General features: G+C 59.7%; 1 protein-coding gene across 2 annotated transcripts in view; it reads right to left on the bottom strand.

The window, feature by feature from the left end:
* The window catches only part of KCND3 (potassium voltage-gated channel subfamily D member 3), a 119,363-nt gene extending 97,542 nt beyond the window's left edge, over positions 1-21,821 (bottom strand). For both annotated transcript variants that reach the window (XM_084866219.1, XM_084866220.1), the window contains exons 1-2: positions 21,684-21,821; positions 15,111-16,285 (exon numbers count right to left, since the gene is read on the bottom strand). In XM_084866219.1, the coding sequence (XP_084722345.1) occupies positions 15,111-16,216 (1,106 nt within the window). In that variant the 5' untranslated portion in view covers positions 16,217-16,285; positions 21,684-21,821. The remainder of the gene's footprint in view (positions 1-15,110; positions 16,286-21,683) is intronic.
* Between the last annotated feature and the right edge of the window lie 2,096 nt (positions 21,822-23,917).

The following is a 23,917-nucleotide window of genomic DNA, read 5'->3' as shown; positions in this document are numbered from 1 at the left end:
CCCCCGCAGAGCGGGGGCACTTGCCGGAAGCCTAGGCGGGGGCACAGACAAGGCAGCTTGGACCTTGCTCTTTTCTTGGGGTGCGGGTGGGGGAGGGGGGCGCCAGGGAGGGCGAAGCTCTCAGTGCCCGGGCACAGGGCTGCAGCCGGCCTGCTTGGCTCCTGCCTGGCTGCCCCGGATGCTGGCCGGGCACAGAGGGTCTGTCCACCTGTGCTCACTGCACATGCGGCGGCCGTCCTCAGCTGTCCCTCAGGAGCGAACACTGACGCCCGGCCATTGTGCTCCCAGCAGCCTCGTCACCCCCGTCAGACCCTGGTCTTTGTGGAATGTGTCCAATTTCCTGACCAACGTCCTGATAAATAATCGTTTCCTCGTTCACTGCCGGCAGCTCCGAGCGAGGGGAGGGGGAGGCTGGCTGGCTGGGGACGGCCCTTTCTCCTGCTGTTGCCGTGGTGTCTGACCTCTGCCTGGTGCAGAGGGCACGGCTGCTCTGCAGAGGGCTGTCTGTCTCCGCCTCGGCAGCTGCCGGCAGTTACCAGCTCCCTCCTCGCGGCCCCCCTCCGCGGCCTGTGTCTCTGGCCCCCTCCCCGGTGCTGAGGCTCTGCCTTGGGGCATGAGGGGCCTGGGGGGATGGGCCAGGGAACGGGGAGACCTCAGATCTCCCAAAGGGAAGAAAGTGCTCTGGGTTCCTCTGACCAGGGTCGGGGTGGGTGTGGGGAGGGGGCTGCCTGGCTGCCACTGGCTGTCAGCTCAGCTCTCCTGTGGCTGAGCCCCGGGCTGCAGCCCGGACCCTCCTCGCCTGTGTGAGTGGCGCCCGCAGAGCCGAGCCCTCGGGCAGCCACAGTCCCACTCCTGTTCTCCCCGCACATTCTGCCCCGAGCTTCCCTGGCACACCATCTGGTACTTCTGGGCGAGCCAAGAGTTATTTACCAGTGACAGCTCTGTCACGTGGCCGTGCCCGCCCACGGGCAAGGCAGAGGAGCCCCTCCGAGCCCCACGCCGGCGAAGGCCGACACCCACCGGCCGGGCACTGACCTCAGCACTCCGCGGCACCCCTACGCTTACAGTTACCCCTCTAACGCACATGTCATTAAGGGGCACTCAGGCCTGTGGGCAGGAGGGGGCTTGACAGATGCTGCTTAAAAGTCAGGGTTTTCTACTTGTATGTTTGATATAGCTCATGATTATTTAAAAGTGAAGCACTGAGCCTTTTTACTTGAGGAGCAGTCAATTCATCGATACGCGGTCCCCACCGATTTTCTCTGGGTTCCTCAGTTACAGAGTCGCTTTCTGGGGCAGTGGGGTGAAGGGTGGGGGCCGGTGGGGGACTCATATAAGGACCACAAGCCCCAGGCCTGGCCCAGGAGAATGCCTCTGGTGGGGTGGGGGGTGGGCGGGGGAGAGGGTCAACCATAGCAGGTCATCCTTCAGGATGGAGGGGCTCAGGCCGACACAAAGAGAGCAAGGCTCTGGGCTCCCCGTGCCCGCCCTGTTCCAGGGTCACCCCAGGACACCCCCTCCCTCGCCACGCCTCCCTGCTAGCAGGCTTTCACACACACACACACACACACGCACACACCATGAGCACAGTGCCCCCTCGACTCTCCAACTTTCCTTTCTGCTGGCCCGCTCTCCCTCCTGGCTCTGCGAGCCAACTTTCCCGCGTGATTTACACACTCCTGGAGGGCCTGTCTCTTCCGGACAGATCCGGCGATCACCTTGGCTCTGCCCCATCTGGACAAGAAACGTCCCAGAGCTGCAGGCTGCACCCCAAATTTGGGCATGTCCTGCCTCACTGCAGGCCCATAAACGCACAGACCTGGCCCTGCCTCGCCGGGTGAGCTAGCGGTTTTTCCTCAGGTTGTGGGGCCCACACGTGCGGGCTCCTCGCTCTGTCCGAGGGGAGCCGGCAGGCGCAGGCGGGGGGCGGCGGGACCTGGCCCCTCCTGTGTGCCAGGCCCTGGGCTGGGAGCTGGGGTCCGGGACCACAGCGCCCGGCGGTGAGGAGCCGCCGTGCAAACAGGAGCCGCTCACCCAGGTCTCGGTGGTGGCGCCGGAGGGAGCCGCCCTGGCCCGTGTCCACAGCCCCCTCCCTGCCACCCCGCTGCCCACTCTGCACGCTCCGCTCTCCGAGCTCCGGAAAGAAAACTCCGAGAGGCTCCTGTGCCCACCCCTCCCCAGGCCTCTGTGATCACTGAGCGGCTGATTTCATTCCAGTCACTCAAGGTAATGCCCGCCACGCTGCCCGCAGATACTAACGGCGATGTATGGATTCCCTCCCAGTCCTGTGGGAACACACGCGATGCAGTGATGGGAGTGGTGAAGGGAAGGGCCGCTTACAGACCAGCAGGATGAGAGGAAAGAGCAAGGAGCCGCAGGAGGGGCTGGGAGGGGAGAAACCCGCCCCTGGCGAGGAGGGGCCCAGACCCCGCTCATCTGTGCTGCCCACACCTGTGTGCTCATCCGAGGGCCTGGGGAGGGGCTGGCTCCCCGCCTCCCCCCCCACACACAGGGCTTGGGCCTGCCAGGGCTGTGTCTGCATCCCCCTCAGGGCCCAGGGCCTTCTGCCGCCGAGACGCCCTGACGACAGTTCCACTGGCTTTCCAAAGCTATTTCCTAACGGAACTGCCGGGGTCCAGAGGCAGCTCCGGCAGAAAGCCTCACCGGAGCGCAGCAGCCTCTGCCCCGGAGGGACGCTGGCCTTACATGGAAACACTAAGGAAGTCACACCCGGTGCACGGGGGCGGGGGTGGGGGCACAGCGCTTCATCATCTCTCCAGGCCCAGCCCAAACTCCGAGCACGCCACCAGCCTGCAGGGAAGTGTTTCTAAGCAGCACAACGCCCTTTTGCCAGCCCGGGGAGAGGGAGAGGGAACAAGGCAGAGGAAGGGGGGGGGGGGGGCGCTCCACTCAGAAGATGGGGATCCAGGCCTCAGGTACTCAAGCCTCAGGAGAATGGGCAGCTTCTGGAGGCAGAAAAGAGACAGGCCCGGGAGACGGGAAGGGGAACAGGCGTGGGCTCACATGTGGCGCACTGTTCTCCGCTTCTGGTGCGGAAGCGGAGGGAAGAGGCAAAATGAGTCCAACACCAAAGTGCCACAGGAAACAACAAACAAACAAACAAACAAACAAACAAAAATGTCATAAGACCCAGCCGAGGGGGAAGGGGGGGTCGGGACTCACGCAGGAAGAGCCACAGCTGGTCCTGGGAGTCCTGTGGAGGCCTCCGCGTCTGCCACCCGCCTTCCCCAGGGCTCGCCTCCCTCCATCTCCCGGAACTGAAGGCCGGAGACCCCCGTGAGGGCCTGGAGCGGAGGGGCCCGGGGGGGCAGCCTGTGCTCTCTCAGGGCTCTGGCCGGGGCCCCACCACAGCTGCTTCCCTCCCTCCAAACACCCGGGACCGGCCTCCCCCTCTGCGCCGGGCTGAGCCTCCCGCTCTCAATGGGTCGGGCGGGCAGCCGAAAGGCCGAGTTACCCCCGAAGGCCCGCTGGGGCGTGGTAGGGCTGGCGCCAAGGCCCAGGTGTAGCACCTGGCCAACAAAGCCACCAGCGATCCCAGGCTCTCGGAGAGGGAGGTGGTATGAGACTTTAAGCAATTACTCTAAAAGATATTTACACACTATATATATATATTTACCATCTTCCCTCTCCCTTACATTTTTTTTTAAAGCATAAACGCTACTCCTACTCAAAAATGTCCCATCTCCTTTTATCGCCTCCCTTCCTCCACCAGCCACTCCGACCTCTCCTTTGTCACCATCCCACCCTCCTGTGTCCACCCTACTCTCCTGACCTCGGCCAACAGGCCCACGAGTCTCCGGCCCTGGCACGGGGTGTCCTCCTCCCTCTCTGCCCAAGGAGAGGGGAAGAGATTCCCCCAAACGCCTCTCGGGTGGACATCTGGGTGGGCGGGGAGAGGTGAGGAGCCGATGCTGGTCAGACCCAGGCGAGCCTGACCCCAGCGTGTCTGCGCCCCAGCGGCAGGAGGCCCCGCTGCCTCGCCGGGGACGCGGGTGGGGAGGCCACGGGGCGGGTGACAGGAAGGCGCGGTGGCCATGCTGATTGCAGCACGGGGCCTGCGCCGGGGACAGGCTCGGCAGCGGCAGCCGTGGCTGTGGCTGTTGATGTTGTTGAGGCCCCTCACGTGTCAGGGGGAGCTATTTCCATTCACGCAGTCCTCAGTGGGAGTTAGCAAACAGCTGCTTCCCTGCCTTCTGGATAACAACCCTGAAGAGACTCCGCACGGCTATTAAATCGCCATTTCCGTCCCGGGGCCGGCCCCCCCAGCGCCTAAGCGGCTGTGCACGGCGCTCCGCTCGGGGCCAGGGGCAGCGGCTGCCTCTCTGGTGCTGTGACTCCTCCTTCCTCCCCCTCCTCCCCTCCCAGGCGGATGGCCTCCCTTACCAGCCTGCTCGCTCATGCGTTCATCTCTCTCTCTCTCTCTCTCTCTCTCTCTCTCTCTCTCTCTCTCTCTCTCTCTCTCTCATAGCTTTTCCTTCAACCTTTCCTCCTCATTTTGTACATTCACTTGTTTATTGTCTGCCAGCCCCAGAGAACTCATTCAGTTTGTGCCTCCAGCCCCCGCCTCCGGCATGCTGCCTGGCACACGCAGACCCACAACGTGTGTTAACGAAATGATCGAATAGATGCGTGCACGTTCGGCTTGTTCCCCTGATCTTTCCAGGGGCCAGCTGCAATCCCACCTCCTCCACGAAGCCTTCCCTGCCTCCTCCACCTTCCTGCCCTTTACTCAGACCGCGCACTGTGTTGCACCCAGAAGCACAGCTCCGTGTGCAGGCACCTCCGTCGCTGGAGGAAGCGGCGAGGGCTAAAGGAGCCGCAAAGGCTTGGTCTGAATCCGGCAATGCAGCAACAGCAGCAGCGTGGGCGCTCGGGCAAGTTACCTCCGTGCTGGGCGCCTCAGCTTCTCGCATGTAGAACAGAAACGAACGCCCACCTCTGGGGGTTTCGTCCGCACTCCCTTTCTCTCCTTCTAGGGACACATGTCACTAGGACTGTATCTTGCTCACACCGAGAGCTCAAACCATGTTTGCCGAATGACTGAACGATCACTGTCCCCACTGCTTATCAAGAGCCCAAGACGGACAGGCCAGAGGCGGCGGCCAGAGGTGCGGGGAGCGTGCCTGCCGTTTCTCTCTAAGGAGAGGGAGGGAATGAGTGGGACTAGCAGTCTCTTAAGTCCCCGAAGACTCTGGAACGGCAGCGACCAGGCCAGTGCCACCACAGAGGCTGTGCCCCTGGGTCAGCATCACACTGGGGCAGGCCCGGGCCTCATCGCCCAGCCACCGGCCAACGGAAGGATCCTGTTACTGCTATTATTTCTCAGCAAAGCCCGTCGGTGAATGTTGCTTTCCTGGGTCAGTGCTGTTTACGTAATTATCATCGTAGGAGACTAAACAGAAAACCCTGTTCTACCGGAAAACCAGGGTGACCTTTTAGCTACAGCAGAAGCATGGCGTGCAAGGAATGTCCTCAGGCCAAGGGCAGAGGTGGGACAGAAGTGTCCCCAGAGCTGTTCACAGGGGCACCAGCATTTCCAGTGGGCATGGGGGGGGGTACAGGAAGTGTCCCGTGGCCCCTCCTCTCCCTCCCTTCATGATATCCGTGGCAACCTCAGCTGCTTCCCCTGCTTCAGCCCTTGGGCCCCTCTCTCCCTGAGAAGCTCCTTTCCACCTGCCAGCCAGCCAGCCAAGTCCAGGACGCCAGGGCTCCCTGCAGACGCAGCAGGTGCAAAGCCAAGTTCACTGTCTCTTCCTGCCCCCTGACCTCCTGCCGAGCTGGTCCTCCCCAGTGTCTGCCACGTCCGCATCTCTAATCGGCCTGCCCTATAAGCCCAGAGTTACTTCGACTCTTCCTTCTCCTGCGTGTCTTTCCACTCCAGCCCCTCCTCTCCTTCCCCACAGTGGCTGTCCGAGGACCCTCCTCCTTCGCCTCTCCCCTGGGTCAGCCTTCTGCTGGTGGCACCGTGTCCGGGGTCTTCCGGAGACAGCTGCTGGGCAAGTCTTCCTAGTCAGTGCCTCCCTGCAACACCTCCGGTGGCTCCCTGGTGCCTCCCCAATAAATTCCTAAGCCTAATATTTCAGGCCCTCCGAGTCTCTAGCAAACTTTTCCTTCCCACGTACCTCTAGCCTTAGCCTCATATCCCTACACGCTAGCAAACAGCACATTCATTAAGCTCCCCGAGTACCATGCCCTTTTGCAATGGACTTACAGCTCCCATTTCCACATTTCCAAATCCTGCCCACCATTGTTGGTATAACGAAAATGTCACCTTTTCCGTGAAGCCGACCGTTCATGGGCAAATATTTACTAAGCGTTTATTCTGTGCCGACACTTCCTGCCCCGTTCTCTCCTGTGCGCTCATAAACATATTCAGATCCCCCGCTATACTGCAGATTCCTCGGGGATGGGTCCGAGGTCTCATTTATTTCTAGATCCCCAACATGCAGGAAGCGCTCAATAATCTTGGTCGAATTGCATCAAGATTCGTGCTGTCCATGGTTCTGATATTGTTTTCTTCTCTGCTTGCGTATGTGTGATCAGGAAGAAGTAAAAATAAACTAATGATGCTTCTCAGCAGCCCTAGCCTGTAATTACGGCTAACTCTCTGTCATCCATGCCCCTGGAAAAGGGCGGCGGGAACCCACCGGAAGCATACACACATTATTTCCCCTCCTCCTGCGCGCCTAGTTTTTAGGGAGCCCACTGGCCTTTCGGGTTCCGTTCGGCTGGTGGGGTTGTCACTTGTGATTAAGTCTCTCCATCACCGGCTGGGTCAGAGGGATGGGAGCCGGGATGGGGTTCCGTGCTGGGGGGAGGAATCCGGTCCCAACGAAGCGTCGCTCTGTGCGACCTCCAAGGCAAGACTGGGCAACCTGGCCATCGGGGCACTCGGGCTGTGCCAGCTTCTCTCGGATGCCTGCGGGGATAGAGCGGTCACAGCCCCAACCCGCCCGCCGTGATGTCCAGAATCTGTGTTTTGTTTAAGGATGATGGCGGCGACAGGGGCTGCTGGGACTGAGTCAGGCTCTGGGATGGAGCAGCCTTGTTGGCATCAGGATGGTACCTTGCTGGACCACTGGGAACCACTGGATGCAAATCCAAGAAAATGAGATTTGCAATTTCTGCACTGATAGCCGGATAGAACTGGTCGGGGGGGGGGGCAATCCCCCTCTTCCCTTCTGAGGCAAACAAATAGTGCGCGGGGCGATCCGGCAGCTGCATTCATTGGGAAAATTGATGCGCGTTTCATGTGTCAGGGAGCTGAATCCTGGAGAAGGAAGCCAGCCTCCCAGAAAATGGTTTCTTTATATAGTTCCATTCATTTATTGTTTGATTGGACTTTCTGTATATTAAATTCAAGCTGTTCTGCTGCTCATGGGTATTATGATGCGTTGGCTCAGTGGGAAATAATGAAGGTGATGGGATTTTACAGCGACACATTACAAAGGAGGCGTCCCCAGCCCCATCCATCTCTCCATCAACTAGCTGGTGTGTGAGGTGGCACTTATATTAAAACGATTTTTCTGATTCAGTTTAATGACACTCATTTGAGTCCTGACACCCGGAATATGATTACATGAGCTCGATGCAATCTCCCTCCATCCAGCCCGGTCAGCACAGGCTGAGTTATCTTCCCTCGCCACCCCCACCTTCCCCCCCACCCGTCATTTGCATTGAGCTCCGAGGAGGAAGGTGGGGGCTGGGAAGAGCTAAATGGCCTGTGGATGCTCTGTCCTCAGCAAAGCAGGCTGGACAGAGGCAGGACTCAGCCTGGAGGCCACCTCTCACCTTTTGGCTGAGAACCTTGGGTGCCCAGAGGCACTGCGGTAACCTCTCCCTGCTCGTCACAAGACCCATTGGGTGTGGGTATGGGGTCACTGCGGCACACGCCCCCTGAAAGGGATGGAGGCCTGGCTTCCCCTAAGAGAAAAACCAACATGGAGCTCACCGGAGGATGGACGCAGCTGTGAGTAGACTGTCAGCTTCTTGGGAGTGGCTGGTTGGGTTCAGGGCCACCTGCTTGGGGACAGGGGCTGGGGGACTCACAGCGGAGGGTCCCTGCTCCTCTCCCTGCCCAGGGAGAACGTGCAGCCCAAATGGCGCAGGGCCAAGGGCCTTGCCTAGCCCGGGACAGGCGCCCCCTCCGAGGCAAGAGAGATGAAAATACGGAGGAGAGGGAGGGCCGGGCTGCCTCTGTTTACACAATGTTCAGGCAGAATAATTGCTGCTTCTCAGGAAGAATCACGCGTGTTTCTATGGGTGTGCCTAAAGGGGGAAACCCAAACAGAGGCAGATTGAGAGACGGAGGTTGATTCTGATGATCCCGAAAGAGAGCTGTGAAATGGGCCGCAGCCTGACATCCCGGTCCAAAAATCACAACACGCTGCATGGCTGGATCGGAAGACGGGTCTACCATGATGCTCCCGGCGTGAAGCACCCAAAAGGCCCGCGTCCCAGCCGTTGGAATGACCCTCTCCCTCCTCTGCAGCCCCGGAGCCCTCCACCTGCCCCTCTGTTTAAGCAGCCGCCACAGCCACCAGCTCTGAGTCGGGAATCTGTTACCGTTTCTGAGCCAAGACTCCCCCCGGGGCGGTGAGCGCTGTGCCCAGCCCTCGCTCAGCAGGTGCTTGGGAAGCGCTGCCTGGGTTGGAAGGAAAACTCCATCCAGGCCCTGAGGCGCCTGCTTGCTGCCCCACACGCACGTCCGTGCTCTGACTCCGGCTCTTGGCTTGTGAGCCTGTGAGGGGGTCTCATGGGCCTGGGCCTCGGAGCCATCCTGCAGCCATGGGGGCCTCTTCCTGTGACATGTGTCTCTCAGGAGCGCAGAAGGAATGAAGGACTTCCTTCCGGGCCAGTTTCTTGCTGCGGGAGCTGGTGGAGCTCCCTGCAGGCGTCCCCTCTACTTTCAACATCACAGAATCTCTCACTTGCCCCATCGCCATGCTATCCGTCGCCCTCAGCCCCAGCCACCATCGTCTCTTGCTGAGATGACTGTGGTAGTGTCTCTCCTACAATATGTTCACTACCCAGGAGCTGGAGTGATCCTTTAACAATATAAGTGACATCTACTCAAAACCTTCCATACCCATTGGGTGTGGGTATAAGTAGGGAAGGTTTTGAGTAGATGTCACTTATATTGTTGATATAAGTGACATCTACTCAAAAAATTGACTCATCATTCTAAGAAGATGAGTCAAAGACCAGGGTGAAGTCCTTGCGTGGACCATGAGCGCCCTTCATGAGCTGCTCCCTCCATTACCTGCCCCCTGCTCTTGGGGCTCCACCGTGAGAGCCTTCTTGCTATTCTGAGAACAGCGCTCCAAGGCCCCTCCTGGCCTTTACATTCTCGGTTCCCCAAGCTACCCACATTCCTCAGGCCTCTGCTCAGAGATCACCTTATCCGAGAGACGCACCACGACCCAACACAGAATAGCAACTGTCCCTGCTCTACACCTCCCACACTCAGCACTGCCATTCATCACATCACACAACGGGCTGCCCCGTGGGAAGTATTTATTAATCAATTTGCTGCCTGGTCTCCGCCACTAGAATGGAAGCTCCACAAGATCAGGGACTCTCTGTTCTCTTTGCTGCTGTGTCTCCAGTGCCTAGTAGCTACTCAATAAATAACTGTCGACTGAGGAAGTGAAGGGAGGGAAACTTCATGCGTAGGAGGCTTGTCTATGGGTTCCTTTCTGTTCCTTCCAGGCCCCCAAGTCTACAGCGGGGAACACGGCCACGGAGCCAAAAGTAGTGGAGGACAAGGTTTAAACGTCCCTTGCAAGAAAGTGCCAACCCTGCTAAGGCTGACCTCAGCACGAGAGAGTGCCCTGCGTGGCCTCCCACCGTTGTCCTGCCCATGAAGGTCCTGTCTAGCTAACATGTGGGTAGAACTCTCACTGGTTCTAACAATGGCCAGGAGTTGGTCAGCAAATGCATAAGCTGGTAGAGCAGATGTTTACTGAGGCCTACTGCATACTAGGCCCTGTGCTGTGTATGGGTCATACATGATCTTTGGAACAGAGGTCTACCTCTGTCACATCCTGGGGAAAGACAGATAAACAGATAAAATTAATAAAATGTGGCCATTGACAAGACAGAGATATTCAAGGGCTATCGTGGGGGACAAGGAGAGGGGTAGCCGTCTTCTGGAAGGCAGAGAAGGCCCCCTGGAGGGCTGAGTTTTGAAGGAGGATGGGGGTTAGCCAGGCACGGAGCGAGGTGAGGGCAGAAAGAGCATGAGCAGAGGCCTCTGAACCTTGGTCTACTGCTCGTGCCACCCTCCCTTGTTCTGGTTTGAAGGAAGAGAACTGAGTCTCATTCTGTTAATTGTGTGTGTACCTTACACTGGGCTGACGTGCAACCCAAGGCCCTGTGTATTCTCAGAGCTACCACCATGCTGACGGGCACACAGTAGGCACTCAATACATTTCAAATAACTGAGTGACTCCTTTTAGGGATGCGGGTCTGCACCCTCTCTCAGGAGCTTTGGCACCAGAGAATGTAAGAAACGTCAAACTAAGAAAAGACATGGAGGCCAATCATTCCCAGTAAGCACACTCGATGGGATGCCCTGGGTAGGGACCCTCCACCATCCAGGCGGGCACCACTGACCAGTGTCCCAGGCCCAGGCACTTGGCCGCTGGGAGGAGAGCTGGGGGCACCCAGAGACTGGATGAAGGTGCAGCCGGAATTTTAGGGATTGAAGGGTTAACACAAACAGATCTCAGAGCTTGATCAGGTACCCCATTCTGTGCTGTGCCTGCATTGATCTCCCGGACTAGGCTTCCGTCTCCCAAAACCACAGGCAAGCCCCCTCCAGGATTACGTTTTAGAGGGAAATGCAAATCACCGGAGGCTGCTTCATGCTTGGAAGAAATAAAAATTGATTCTGCTTTTGTTAAAGTGATTTCTGGACGCTGTCGAAGCTCTCTCATCATGGGGCAGGTGGTGGCAGAGGCTGCTGGTCACCATTACATAACCAGGCCAACCAGCAGCTCTGGGCATCTCACCAGGAGCGACACTGCCCCTTGCCCTTCCCGAACGGCTGTCCCCGCCCAAAGATACCCGAGAGGACCGCATCCCATCCGGGCCTGGAGCGGGGCCCGGAGCTGGCCCTCGATGCTCTGGTAGATGCTTGCTCATAAGGCTTCCCCCCCCCCCCCCCCATGCTCCCTTCTTCCCCCAGAGCTTCACCCACAGACGGACTCAGGCACCAGGCCAATTGTCATCCCAAGCAAAGTCAAACAAAGTTAAGAAGGAAAATCGGCTTTGAAAAAGCCTGCGACATATAATACATTCCCAAACTAATTCCCCAAATAAGATGAGTTGGTCTTATTTAATATTGGGAGTTCTGCATTATCCCTTCCCTCTGTTAACTGAGATAAATGGGGATTTACTCTATTTATAACATCAATTATGAGCACAGAAATTAATCCTTTAATGGGGCATTTGGGAGCTCAACTGTCAAGGGGGCCGAAGGGAAGCGTGGACTGGGTGCGGGCATCTCCCCACAGCCCGGCAGCTTCAGAGGAAGGCCACCCTCGAGCCAGGGTGGCGCTGAAGCTGTTGTTCTGTATGTTTAAGATATTTCGAGATATTAAATAAACGGGAATAATCGGCTCCCGGAGATCCCTCCCTGGAAGACACCTTAGTCACTCATCAGCGAGTCCTGGGAGAGCAGGCAGAGAGGCAGCCAGAGCCAGGAAGAGCCACCCACCTCCTCCATGGCCACATGGCCCTCGGCCTGCTGGTCAGGCCTGCTCGAGGAGCTGAAGATGGTCTCTCCAGACAGGAAACAAGAGCCCGGGCAGGGATCAGGGTGCAGAGGGTTGGGAGACAGGTGTCTGCTAGGACCTCTTAGAAGCAACCAGAGAGAACGTGGCATGTGGCAGAACATGGGCCCTTGGTATTCCACAACCACCAGTGACAGCAAAGAGTAGAAAGCAGATAAGCTTTCTGGAATGGTCCACAGGCCTACAGCTAGCCAGTGGATGTGCTCGGGACAGAAACCAGCCAGGGGCGATAAAGGCTTCCAGGGTTGAGTTAGTAAGACCTGCAATAAAGGCCAGAAGACCTCCTCGATGCCGCAGAGCATCTTGGGGGATGGACCAGACACCAGGTGAAGGCTGTTCTCCTCTCTCCCAGGGGGCCAGGCCTGGGGCAGAGCAAAGATCTAGGGTCCACCCTGGAGAGAGGACAGGCAGGTCTGGGAGGCACTGAGAACAGGAGGCCAAGCCAATGGAAAAGGTGCACCATTCACGTCGACTTATCCCTTAAAAAGCATCTTGCCGAGCACCTGCTATGTCTAGCCAAGCAGTGAGCCTGCTGATGGTTCCGACTGCAACTCAGGTCACAGTCAAAGCAGAGCGATCCTGCACTGGACGGCGGCGGCTAGGGTGGGGGGGAAGAACACGGCTCGCGAGGTTAAGGAAGGTGCTACTTTCTTGCCCATTAGTTTCTCCTCCTAGATATATATATATATATTTTTAAATATTTTTATTGGTTTCAGAGAGGAAGGGAGAGGGAGAAAGAGACAGAAACATCAATGATGAGAGAGAATCATTGATTGGCTGCCTCCTGCACACCCATACTGGGAATCGAGCCTGCAACCAGGGCCTGTGCCCTGATAGGGAATCAAACTGTAACCTCCTGGTTCATAGGTTGACGCTTGACCATTGAGCCACACCAGCCAGGCCCTCCTAGACATTTTGATGCATGGGAGAAGGAAGGGTGTGGAGGCCACAGTCAGAGGAAGCATGCTTCCTCCATGGAGGTCCCCTTCCCTTCCTCTTTGCCTTCACTCTCTGGCACAGTCTTCTTGCTCTCCCCCAAGACAGTAAATGAGGCCAAGACTATCCATCCTGACAATGGACTTACCCCTTGACCTACAGGGCGAAGCTACAGGAAATCCATGGTCTGCCCGGCGGCTGGGATTTTCTATGAAAGCAGCATTCATTGGAAGGCAGTACTTTGACTTGCCAGAAAGAACTTTAATTTATAAAATCCCTGTGTGCCTAGAGCAGTGCCTGCCATGTAGATGCTTTCACGAATTGCGATACAACCAGAACAATAAAAAAAAGTAATAACTCCAAAGGTCTCATTCCTACCCACAGGCCCTGATGGTATGGAAACAAGTGGTGGTAAGTGAAAGGAGAAAGGGCATTGGATAGAGGCAGCCAGACTGGTATTTGAAAATAAGCTCCAGCCCTTATCAGCCATGTGACTCCAGAAACATACTTACCCTCTCTGAGCCTCACCTTCTGCACCTTCAAATAACATTTCCTACCTTGCAAGGCAGGTGTGAAGACTTAGAGAGATGATATATGCACAGTGCTCAGCACACAGCTGACAGAGAGTAGACGCACACAAGCCACTACACTAATAATAAAAAATAACAGGCAGGTGGTCACTGAAGTGGCCACTGATGTCTTTTGAAACAATCCCATGTTAGCTCTCACTGCCCTCCCTCTGCCCTGCCTTCTCCCCATGGCAGTCTGAGACATCCCTCTGGTGTCATGAGGCCCCTCAGAGGGCACGTGAGGGCACGAGGCAGTCAGAGCCGCATCAGAAGCACAGCCAGGCAGCTCCTGGCCACGGCGAGGTCTCCCATGTGACGGGGTGGCCAGGGTTGGCCTGGAAGGACAAAGATGCCCGCTTCTTCCCACACAAGGGCACACGCTCTGGCCCATTTTATTCCCTAATATCCCATCACCCCCGAGAGCACACATCTGCTGCCTGAGCCGAGAAACACAGGGTCAAATGAGCAGACATTCTTAGCCATCTGGGCGGGAACAGTGTTTGGAGAAGAGTGTGTGTCAGAGGAGGAGGGGACAGGATGACCTCTGTCAGACAGGCAAGAGGTGAAGGGAATGGCTGCTCCAAAGTGGCCTTCACAGATGGACAATGACACCCCTTGCTCAACCCCTTGCTGCTCCCTCCAATATGGCAGAATGACAAATGTCATCATGTGAAAAGGTCCCGTCACCTGATCAGTCCTTCCTGAGAAGCATGCCCAGCACTACAGGAAAACCCACACCAGCGGCCACAGGGTTTCAGCCACGAAAACTACTGAATCACCAGGATACCGCCGAACGAATTGCCGAAGACCAAATAAAAAGCTTCATGAGTTCTCCACCGGCAATATGATGCTTCCTGGCTGAGCAAATACAGACCCAGCACATGAATCGTGAAGGGGGTTTGCATTAGACTCATTGACTTGCAACAGCTGAAGCAGAAACCCTAAGAAATACAGGTCCCCCTGAAGCTGCCTTCCTTGACCCTAATCCCGTTAGGGGGGAAACCTGAGCCCCTTTTTCTTCTTCTTCTCCACATCCCAGGACCATCAATCCATTTCTGTGACCTTGGTTGGAGAGGGGGCATCTGGGGAGTGGAAGAGAGAGTCACCAGTGACCTCAAGGAGCATCCCTGCCCCTCCCTTCGACAATATGGCTGCTTCTGGGTCCGACCACGCTTCATTCAGACTACCACCTCCCCATCGCCCGGTAGCCAGGTCACTCCATCACAGAGGCGGGCTGAGAAAGCGAGGCCGCTCCTCCTTCGGCAAGGAAGAAACTAACCGGGACCCCCGATTTTCAGAAAGCCCAAGTTCGTCGTCACTTAGAGAAAATCTCCTCAGGGCCACGGAGCCCCTGGGCATCCCGTTAACGGAAGTATGCCCCCTCCTTGCCATACCCACCAAACCCTCACAGCCTTTTCCTCCCCACCGGCTGCCCCGTTTCTCTTCTTTATATGCACACATGTAAAATACAGCCATCTCTGTCCCCCCCCCCCCCAAAAAAAAAAACACACACAAACGCACAGAATGCATGGCCAAAGAAACAAACGGCGACTTAACTTTCTAAGTTTCATAAAACACACCTAAAGGACGCTCCATTCGGAGCAAGCCACTGCTCCCAAACGAATCCGCCTCACGCCTTCCCCTTGCGATGAGGCAACTTTCCTCGTCACACACGTTGGATACCCCTCTCCATCCTCCTCTGCCAACCCCGACGACGCCATCCAGGGCCGCGCCACCCGCCGCCCCATCGCCCGGGCCCTGCTCCGGGCCCCCAGCCCCCACTTACCCCAGCGTCGTCATGGTGACAATGGTGTACCAGAAGGAGGCGGGGATGCTCGTGAACTTGCTGGCGGAGGAGCCCTTCTCGGCGTAGAACATCACAGTGGCGAAGATGATGATGGCCATGGTGAGGGAGAAGAGGAGGAAGCCCAGCTCGGAGGCGCAGCTCTTGAGCGTGTAGCCCAGGATGCGCAGGCCCTGCGAGTGCCGGGAGAACTTGAAGATGCGGAAGACGCGGAACACGCGGAGGGTGACGAAGGCGCCGGACACGTCCTCGTTGTTGGTCATGACCAGGCCGATGTAGTAGGGCATGATGGCCACCACGTCGATGATGCTCATCACGCTGCGGATGAAGCGGTAGCGGCTGGGCGCGGCGAAGAGCCGCAGCAGGTACTCCACCGTGAAGATCATCACGCAGGCCGTGTCCAGGCAGAAGAAGGCCACCGAGTAGCGCTCGCCGCACGGCAGCTCCTTGCTGCCGGGCACCGTGCCGCACGGCACCGTCTCCACCACGTTGGTGATGACCGAGACGGCGATGAAGAAGCCGGTCACGTAGTAGAAGACCAGGGCCATGGTGCTGGTGTGCGGGTTCTCGAAGGCGCGCCACATGGTCTGGCGGAAGCTGAGCGAGGGCATGGACTCCTGGTTGTTCTCCGAGTCCAGGTCGTCCTGCAGCCGCTCGGCGTTCTCCCGCTTGCGGTCCTTGTACTCCTCGTAGCAGCAGTCGCCGATGATCTCGGGCAGGATGCCGTAGAAGGCCAGCTCGTCGTCGTAGGCCGAGATGCACTCGTAGCGCGGGTAGTGCAGCTTGCCGGTGCGGTAGAAGTTGAGCACGCAGCGGAACACCTCGGGGTCCCGGTCGAAGAAGTACTCCTTGGTGTCCTCGTTGAAGAAGAACTCCTTCTCCGTGCTGCCCAGCAGCGTGTCCGGGTAGCGCTCCAGCGTGGTCCGCCACGTCTCGAACCTGCGCCCGCTCACGTTGAGCACGATCAGCTCGTCCTGGCGCTTGCTCTTGTCGGCCGGGGCCAGGGGCATGGGGCAGTTGGCCACGGGCATCCACCCGATGGCCGCGGCCCGCGCGAAAGGCAGCCAGGCTGCCACTCCCGCCGCCATGGTGACTCCGGCGCCGGGGCGGCCGCTGCGCGGACTGGGCACACCAGCTTGGACTCAGTGCAGCGGCCCCTGGGGGACAGGAGGAGAGCGGAGAGCAGGGTGAGTCCTGATGGGCAAGCAGGGGGGACGGGGGATTGCGGGAAGGGTCACAGGGAAACAGCAAATGTCTTGAAAGCAAATGAATGAAACTGAAATGACCACCCGAGGACGGCTCTCTCTGTCCTCCCCTGTGGGGAGTGCCCGTAGCAGGGGGTGCGGCGTGGGGACCACCCGATGTTGCTGCCTGCCTGAGGGATTGTCAGGTTCCCAGAGGGCTCCGGGCATGGGGAGGGAAAGCCTCTTTCCCAGGAAGATGGGGGAAGACCCGGGAAGTAATCAGCTCTGAAAGGTCATGGCCTTCTTGAGAACTCAAATCGGGAGAGGGTACATGAGTTCTCATTACACGAATTACAAAGTGGAATAAACATGCTAATGTTTATTTCTCTCTTCATCCACCAGGGTAGTCGGGAATGGGGTGTGGCTGAAGGGGCTCAGGTAAACACTCTCTTCCCACTCCTCCCTGGTGAGGCGGCTGGGGCTGTCCAGCCCGGAATATTCTGGGAGGTGGCTCAGGGCTCCGAGGAGCTCGTCCCCAAGTCCAATAGAGAAGGCTGTCCCCACACGAGTGTCACTCTCTGCGACACCCAGCCACCTAGTGTCCAATCACGACCCTCCCAGCCATGACAGGAAGACGGGACAGGCTCTGAGGCTGGGCACGGGCCCCTGCCCACCCGTGAAGGGACTCTGGGACTCTTTGTTCACCTGCCTCCCAGGCGCTGCCCCTCTCCCTCCCGGAGGAAGCTGATCCACGCTCACTGCCATCTCCAGATTCCTCGCCTCCCGTCTCCATCTGCCCACCATCCTTAGCTCCCGTGGCTTATGTAACAATACTCTCTCCCATGCCAGCCTCTGTCACCTGGCCCCACCCGGCCCTCGGCAGTTCCCGGTCCCCTCCCCGACCGCTCTCCGACCACACCGTGCACACCCGTCTGCACCCCTGCCTGCACGAAGGGAACAGTGGCGGGGAGAATTATATTTGGCTTTGGGAAACAGTTTTACCTTCCCAGATCCGGCTTTTTAAAGACGGTAGTGAGATGGCTCTGCCTTCCCCAAATGCACACCATCTGTGGCTAGCCATGTGGTGACACAGAAACACACGTAACATGACGGGAAACTGTTTGGGGTTAACACACTCGTGTTCACGAATCCTAAATGGATCGCTCGGAACCAATCCTGACTCAGAATTATTGGGGGCCTCTGGAATGCAGTTGGTTTGATTCTGTGTTTAAAGAAATGAGGGTGCCCTGGCCGGTGTTGCTCAATGAATAGAGCGTTGGCCCGTGGACTCAAGGGTCCCAGGTTTGATGCTGGTCAAGGGCACATGCCCCGTTGGGTCTCAGTCCCCAGTGGGAGGCGTGCAGGAGGCAGCCTATCAAAGATTCTCTCTTATCATTAATGTTTCTAGCTCTCTCTCTCCCTCTCCCTTCCTCTTTGAAATCAATAAAAAATTATTAATAAAAATATTTTTTTAAAAAAAAAAAGAGAAATAAATGAGGCAGAGGGGAGCCTTATCATGGGATTTGAGCTCCACCTCTCCCTGTCAAACCTGCTTCCTCCTCCTGGCTCCCCATCCTTCTAGGATTCTCAGGTCTGTGCCTCCTCTCTCTCCAGGGCTGCCCCTGGCCGTGCCCGCCTGGGTGCCTGGAGCAGGACAGGCTTAGCTCGGATCTCTTCTCCCTTTACTCTCAGCATCCCTGGCCGCAGCCTGTCCCCTTGGCCTCCCTCCTCATGCTCCACCCAAAGAGTCGCCAAATAATGAGACCATGGCTCTTCCTGCCTCATGAAGGCCCCAGTCCCCTCATGCCTCCTGCCCCCTGGCCTGCTCATCTTCATCCCCACCCCCACCCCGTTTCTCCTGCTCCCCAGAAATCCACGCTGCTCAGTCATCTCCCCGAGCCTGGCTCTGACGGCTGCACCCCACAGCTTCCGAAACCAAATGCAAACCGGGCCCAGCACTGCAGCGTCTCCACCATTCCCGCCCCGGGTCCCACGTGCCCATCTTCCCTCCGGCGGCGAGATCACAGACGGCTCTCGCCCTGACCTGTGGGGGCCCCTCTCTGGGCATGCTCCCTGCCTCCTCTTGGCAACATCTCCCCCTCCAGCCCCTTTAGACTCCCACCGGGCCCTCGCCCTGGCTGTGGTGCCCCCGCCTCGCCCACCATGAAATCCCCCCTCCTGGGGGCTCCCGGACAGCGCTGCCCCTCGTCTCCAGCACCCGTCCCCTCAGGCCTGGATGACGGGCGCTGCTGCGTGTCTTCTAGGCAATCACGGCTCACAGGAATCGGGCGGTTCCTGCAGGCCAGGCACGGCCCTGTCTCCTCGGAACCCTCTCCTGCCTTCCTCCCGGCAGCATGGGGAGAATCTGACAGGCGATGGCCGGGAAGGGGGGACCGGGACCCCCACCTGAGCAGTCTGAGCCCACAGTGGTGCTAACCGCTTCTCTGGGCCCCTGTGAGAGGAACGGCAGCGGAGGCTCCCTGAGGCCTGCGTGTGCCGGGCACAGTGCCACCTGCCCGCACGGACCGTCTCCACCGGCCCGCCGGCCACCGAGGGGCCGACTCCACCGCTGCCCCGTTTGCAGATGAGGAAGATGAGCAGCTGTACGAGGTGATGTCATACGTGGGCAGAGAGCTTTGAACCCCGGCCTTCTCAACAAGGAGTCAAGGGCTTGGCCAGGCCACTGCCCTGCTTCCCCGAGGCCCTCCCCCACCACCACAGGGCAAAGGCCATGTGCCTCCAGTGTTACTTGTCAATCAGGAGGGGCACAATCAGTAAAGGCACCCAAAAAAGGAGCAATTGCCCAACTTCTACTTTCTGTGTGTGTGTGTGTGGTGTGTGTATGTGTGTGTATATGTGTGTGTGTATGTGTGTGGTGTGTGTGTGTGGTGTGTGTGTGTATATGTGTGTGTGTGTGTAGTGTGTGTGTGTGTGTATGTGGGGGGTGTGTGTGTGTGTGTGTGGTGTGTGTGTGGTGTGTGTGTGTATGTGTGTGGTGTGTGTGTGTATATATGTGTGTGTGGTATGTGTGTATGTGTGTGTGTGTATGTGTGGGGTATGTGTGTGTGTGTGGTGTGTGTGTATGTGTGTGGTGTGTGTGTGTATGTGTGTATGTGCGTGGGGTGTGTGTGTATGTGTGTGTGGTGTGTGTGTGTGTGTGTGGTGTGTGTGTGTGTGGTATGTGTATATGTGTGTGTGTATGTGTGTGTGTATGTGTATGTGTGTGCGTGTGTGGTGTGTGTGTGGTGTGTGTGTGGTGTGTGTGTATGTGTGTGTGTGTGTGTGGTGTGTGTGTGTGTGTGTGTGTGTGCGGTGTGTGTTGGGGGGGACATCCAGGTTTTGGAAGGGGAGAGGTCCCACCGGATGCCATGCCCGCAGCCACCCCAGCCCTATCCCCACACAACCCTGCAGGCATGGCGGCTGCAGCAGGGCTGCTGGTGGCTCTCCCTGCAGCGCGGGCCCCCTGATGGGCACTGGCACCTCCGGCAGCCGACCTGGGTCCGGATTCCTGCAACAGGCACCACCGTGCGGCCCCGTTTCCAGCCCATGGCACTGCGCATGCCCCGGATGCCGAGGTTTTACTGGGACGTGGACGCCTCACAGACGAAAACTCTGAAGCTATTTTTGTTTTTGGCAGAGGAGTTTGACAGTGGGAAAGGTGGGGGTGGGGGCAGGCCGGGGGAAAAAGACATTTAAGCAGGTGAGTGTTGAGATGACAGGCAGAAAATCCCGCACAAGGGAAGCATTCCCCGACTGTAAGAAGTCAGCTCTGGGAGACAGCTCCTGCCTGGGAGGGCGAGGGCCCCAAGGGAGCAAAGTGACCCGACAGCCTGTCCTGAGCATCGGCGCCCATCCTGGGCACAGGCCCACAATGTCACAGCGCCACGGCCTGCCCTTCAGCCACCTCGGCAGGGTGCCGAGGCCCCGGAATTTACTTTTCACAATTTTATACCGTAGCGCCGAGCCCAGAATGAGGCCAGCCTGGGGGAGGGGAGGGTCCTGACAACCCAGGGGGCTTTCTCCTGTGCCCACAGAGTTCGGGCAGGCAGACCGACAGGGTGCCAAGCGGACAGGGTGCCAGACAGACTGGGTGCCAAGCTGGGGACCCTTGGGTCCGGGCCTGGGATGCACACCCAGGCCCTCTTCTCCCACAGTGCCACTCCTAGGCTGGCCAGAGCACTCCCGAACCCGCTCCTTTTCCTCAGCCTCAGCAGCTAAAGGGAACGAGCTACTAATCTTTCGTCCTCTGGGGGTCTCTTGTGCGCTTGCATTTTGCTCATTCGAGTAGTGACGAGGGAAAATAAACATATCCGTCCCTGACCATGTGCCAGCATCTCCACATGGGGGAATGTACAGATACTTTGCGTGGAGTTCCTGCCCGCCCAGGCCCCCTGGCTGCAGAACCAAACCACCCAGGCCCCCTTGAAGGGACAGTACATAAGGTGCACGCCGAACCATCACGTAAGTACATTCAGGCTGAACACCAGCACGCACCCTACAGCAGCCCTCGCCGGAGCTGACAAACAGACCGCTCGGTGCCCAGGATCTGGGGCAGTTCAGACACCCTCTCTTAAGGAATACGGCAGAGCCTGTGCTCTGAGATCCCAGGTCCAGAGCCTCTGCCTGTTGCTGACATGTCACCGCTGCCCGGGATTAAAAAAAAACAAACAAAAAAAAAAAAAAACGCAAAAAATAAAAAAATAAATAAAGGTAGGACATCTTGGACTTGATTCAAATGTCAACACTAAGCAAGTGCAGGAATTTAGTTGATTCCAGGTAACTTCTCCACCCAGTGCCTTCCGCACCCCGTCTGTCCCCGGGGTGAACACCCCGCAAAGTGAGTCTCTCGCCCCCTCCCCGGGGCGCGGTCCCTTAGCGGCCTCTCCCCGCCCCCCACGCCCCCGGCCCCCACAGCCCGCTGGGGAGAGGCGGCTGGAGCAGGACCAGGGGTGCGGGCCGGCCTCCTGGAGGCACCCCGCCGGCTGGAGAACTTTGAGAAGCTCCAAACTGCTCCCTGCCTCCGACCTCTGCCATGTCTCCGCTCTGCTCACAAAGGAGGGGAGAAGGGGTGCCGAGCCGGCCGCCGCCACCTGCCGCCGGCTCCCGGGGCGCTGCCGCCCGCACTCCAGGGAGGCAGGCCGATGGGGAGAGGCAGCGGCTCACACCCTCCCCGATCTCTCTGCCCGGAGCTGGACCGCAGCCCCAGGAACTGAAGCCCCGCGGCGCCGGCCCCACCCCCGTCCTCCCGGCGCCCCGCGCCCACCCGCCCGGGCCGAGGGGGAGGGCGCCGCGTGGGCAGCGGGAGCAACAGGCGTGGGAGCCGCGCTCCGCGCACTCGGCGGCGCCGGGAGGCTCGGCGCGTCCCTCTTACCTTCGACGAAGCCCGCCCGGCCCCGGCCCGGCCCCGGGGCGCAGGAAGGAGGCTCCGGCGGGGGGCCCGGAGCGAGCGCCGCGCGCCCAGCAGCCGGAGCGCCGCGCCTCCTCCGCGGAGTCCGCTCCTCGCTCGCTCGGTCCGATCGGCCGTCCGTCCGCGGCCCCTCCCTCCCGCCGCCCGGCCCGGTCCGGCCCCTCCTGCCCGCCGGCGGCTCCGGGCTCGCGGGCTCGCTCCCTCCCCCGCCGCTGCCGGCGCCGCGGAGCGGAGCCCGGGCCGGGCTGCAGGCGAGGCCCCTCTCCCCGGGAGGCGGCGGGCGGGGCGAGCGGAGCGGGGAGTCGGGGGAGGCGGCGAGGCTGCGCCCTGGCTCCCTCCGGCCCCCGGTCCCCGGTCCCCGGTCCCGGTCCCCGCGGCGGGCGCCCCCGGCGGCGGAGGGAGCCGCGGAGCGCCCGGGCTCAGGCTCCGGCGAAGGGTGCCCGGGGCGCGGGCGGAGGGGGAGTGACTCCCCACGCGCGAGGCTGAGTGCGCGTGTGCGCGTGAGTGTGAGTGTGCGGAGGGGCGCGCGCGTGAGCGGGCGGGGGGCGGGGAGCCGGCAGAGCCGGTGCGTGCCCCCGGCGGCGGCGGAGCCCTGGGGCGCCCGGGGCGGCGGGGGGCGCCCGCGGGGGGCGCGGGGCGGGCGGGGGCCGAGCGCGGGGCGGGCGTGGAGGCGTGTTTGCGGGGAGCGGCGGCCGCGGAGCCTGTGCGCGCGGGGACCGGGCTGCGTGTCTGTCTCACCGTCTGTCCGCTGTCCCCCCCACCAGCCCCCGCTTTGGGCGAGCCGGGACGCCGGAGGGAGACCCGCCGCCCGAGGCTCGCCGCTCGCCGCGCTCTCCGCTGGGGTGTTGGCACCGGCAGGTCCGGGGCGGGGTGGGGGGAGGACACACACATCTGCCCTGACCCCGTAAGAACTGCTCTCCTCCTGGGCGAGACCTGGAGGTAGGGATCCGCCCTCCCCTCCCGCCGCGTGAACCCAGCACCCACATCCCAGGCTGGACTTGGGAGCGTGAACTCTCCACCTGGGTCCGTCCAGTCCGCCCGCCTGTCCCCGATGCCCGTGGCAACCCCCCTGCCTGGCGCCTCGGCCCAGGATGGGGAACGGCGGGCGGCATGTGCCAGAGGGCAGGGTCCCCCTTCACCCCCCGCCCCCAGCACCCCCGGAGTGACAGGCGGCCCAGACTCCCGGCGCGGAGAGTTCGGTCCCCGCGACTGTGCGGACCCCCAGCTCTCAATGTCCCCGTGTCTCCGGCCCGAGGCCAGGAAGCCGGACCTCGGCCTGGCGCTGGGCAGCAGCCCCGGAACGCAGGACCTGAGAGATCACAGCTCTGGGTGCGGAGAGGTGCGTGCCCAGGGCCCGAGCAAAAAGAGAAGATAGCTGCGAAGGGGAGGTGTGCTGGGAAGGCAGTCCTGGCTAGGGGGGCGGGGGCTGGGAAAGGGCCTCTCTGACCCAGAAGGGGGCTTCTCGCTTGTGAGAACCCCTATCCTGTCCCGGATGAAGGGGGAAGAGGGGTCACTGTGATGTAGGCCCCAGCGGCCCCTGGGGGCTCGAAGGCCCCTTTTCACGCACCCCTCCCACTCCCCCCAGAGCCCCCTCCAGTGTCAGTCTGAAAGGCGCTCAATTGGCCCTTCAGGAGGTGGGCGTGGGCTGCACTAGCATTTGCCTGGAGTCCCGAGCCCTGGGGATTTGCATACTGATTTGCATACAGTAATAATGATTAACAACACTGCCACTCCCTGGCAGACGGGGGAAGGATTCAGGGGAGGCCCTGGCACTGCTGCCACTTCCCTCCTCCCTTCCCTCCGGGGAAGAGTGAATTTTCCCCGACTCTGGCCTCAACTTCCGTGCCCCCAGGGAGTGCCTCCGAGCTGGGAGCTGGGTGGGCAGGGCCAGGAGGGGCCTTCGGTCCCCACCCCCATGCCCACCTTCGGACAGTCCAAACCCAGTGTTCTATTTCTGCCCAGGCTTGAACGCTTGTACTTCCCCATCTTTGTTTTGCTTCTTGGGGACACTCAGCAGCTGGCTCTGCCCCAGAGCTGCGAGGTTTGGGGGCATTTAGCGTAGAGCACCCTTCCTCCTCCAGAGAGGCCAACCCATGGGCCACCTGCTGTCCTGGCCTCGTCACCTGCTTGAAGGCAGGACACTGATTCAGACCCCCCCCCCACACACACACACACCTGGCCCCTATTCCTCCCAGGCT

This window comes from Pipistrellus hanaki (assembly GCF_964339955.1).
Source record: "Pipistrellus hanaki genome assembly, chromosome: 18".
In the NCBI taxonomy this organism is placed as follows: domain Eukaryota; kingdom Metazoa; phylum Chordata; class Mammalia; order Chiroptera; family Vespertilionidae; genus Pipistrellus; species Pipistrellus hanaki.
This window is presented reverse-complemented; position numbering and strand designations above follow the sequence as displayed.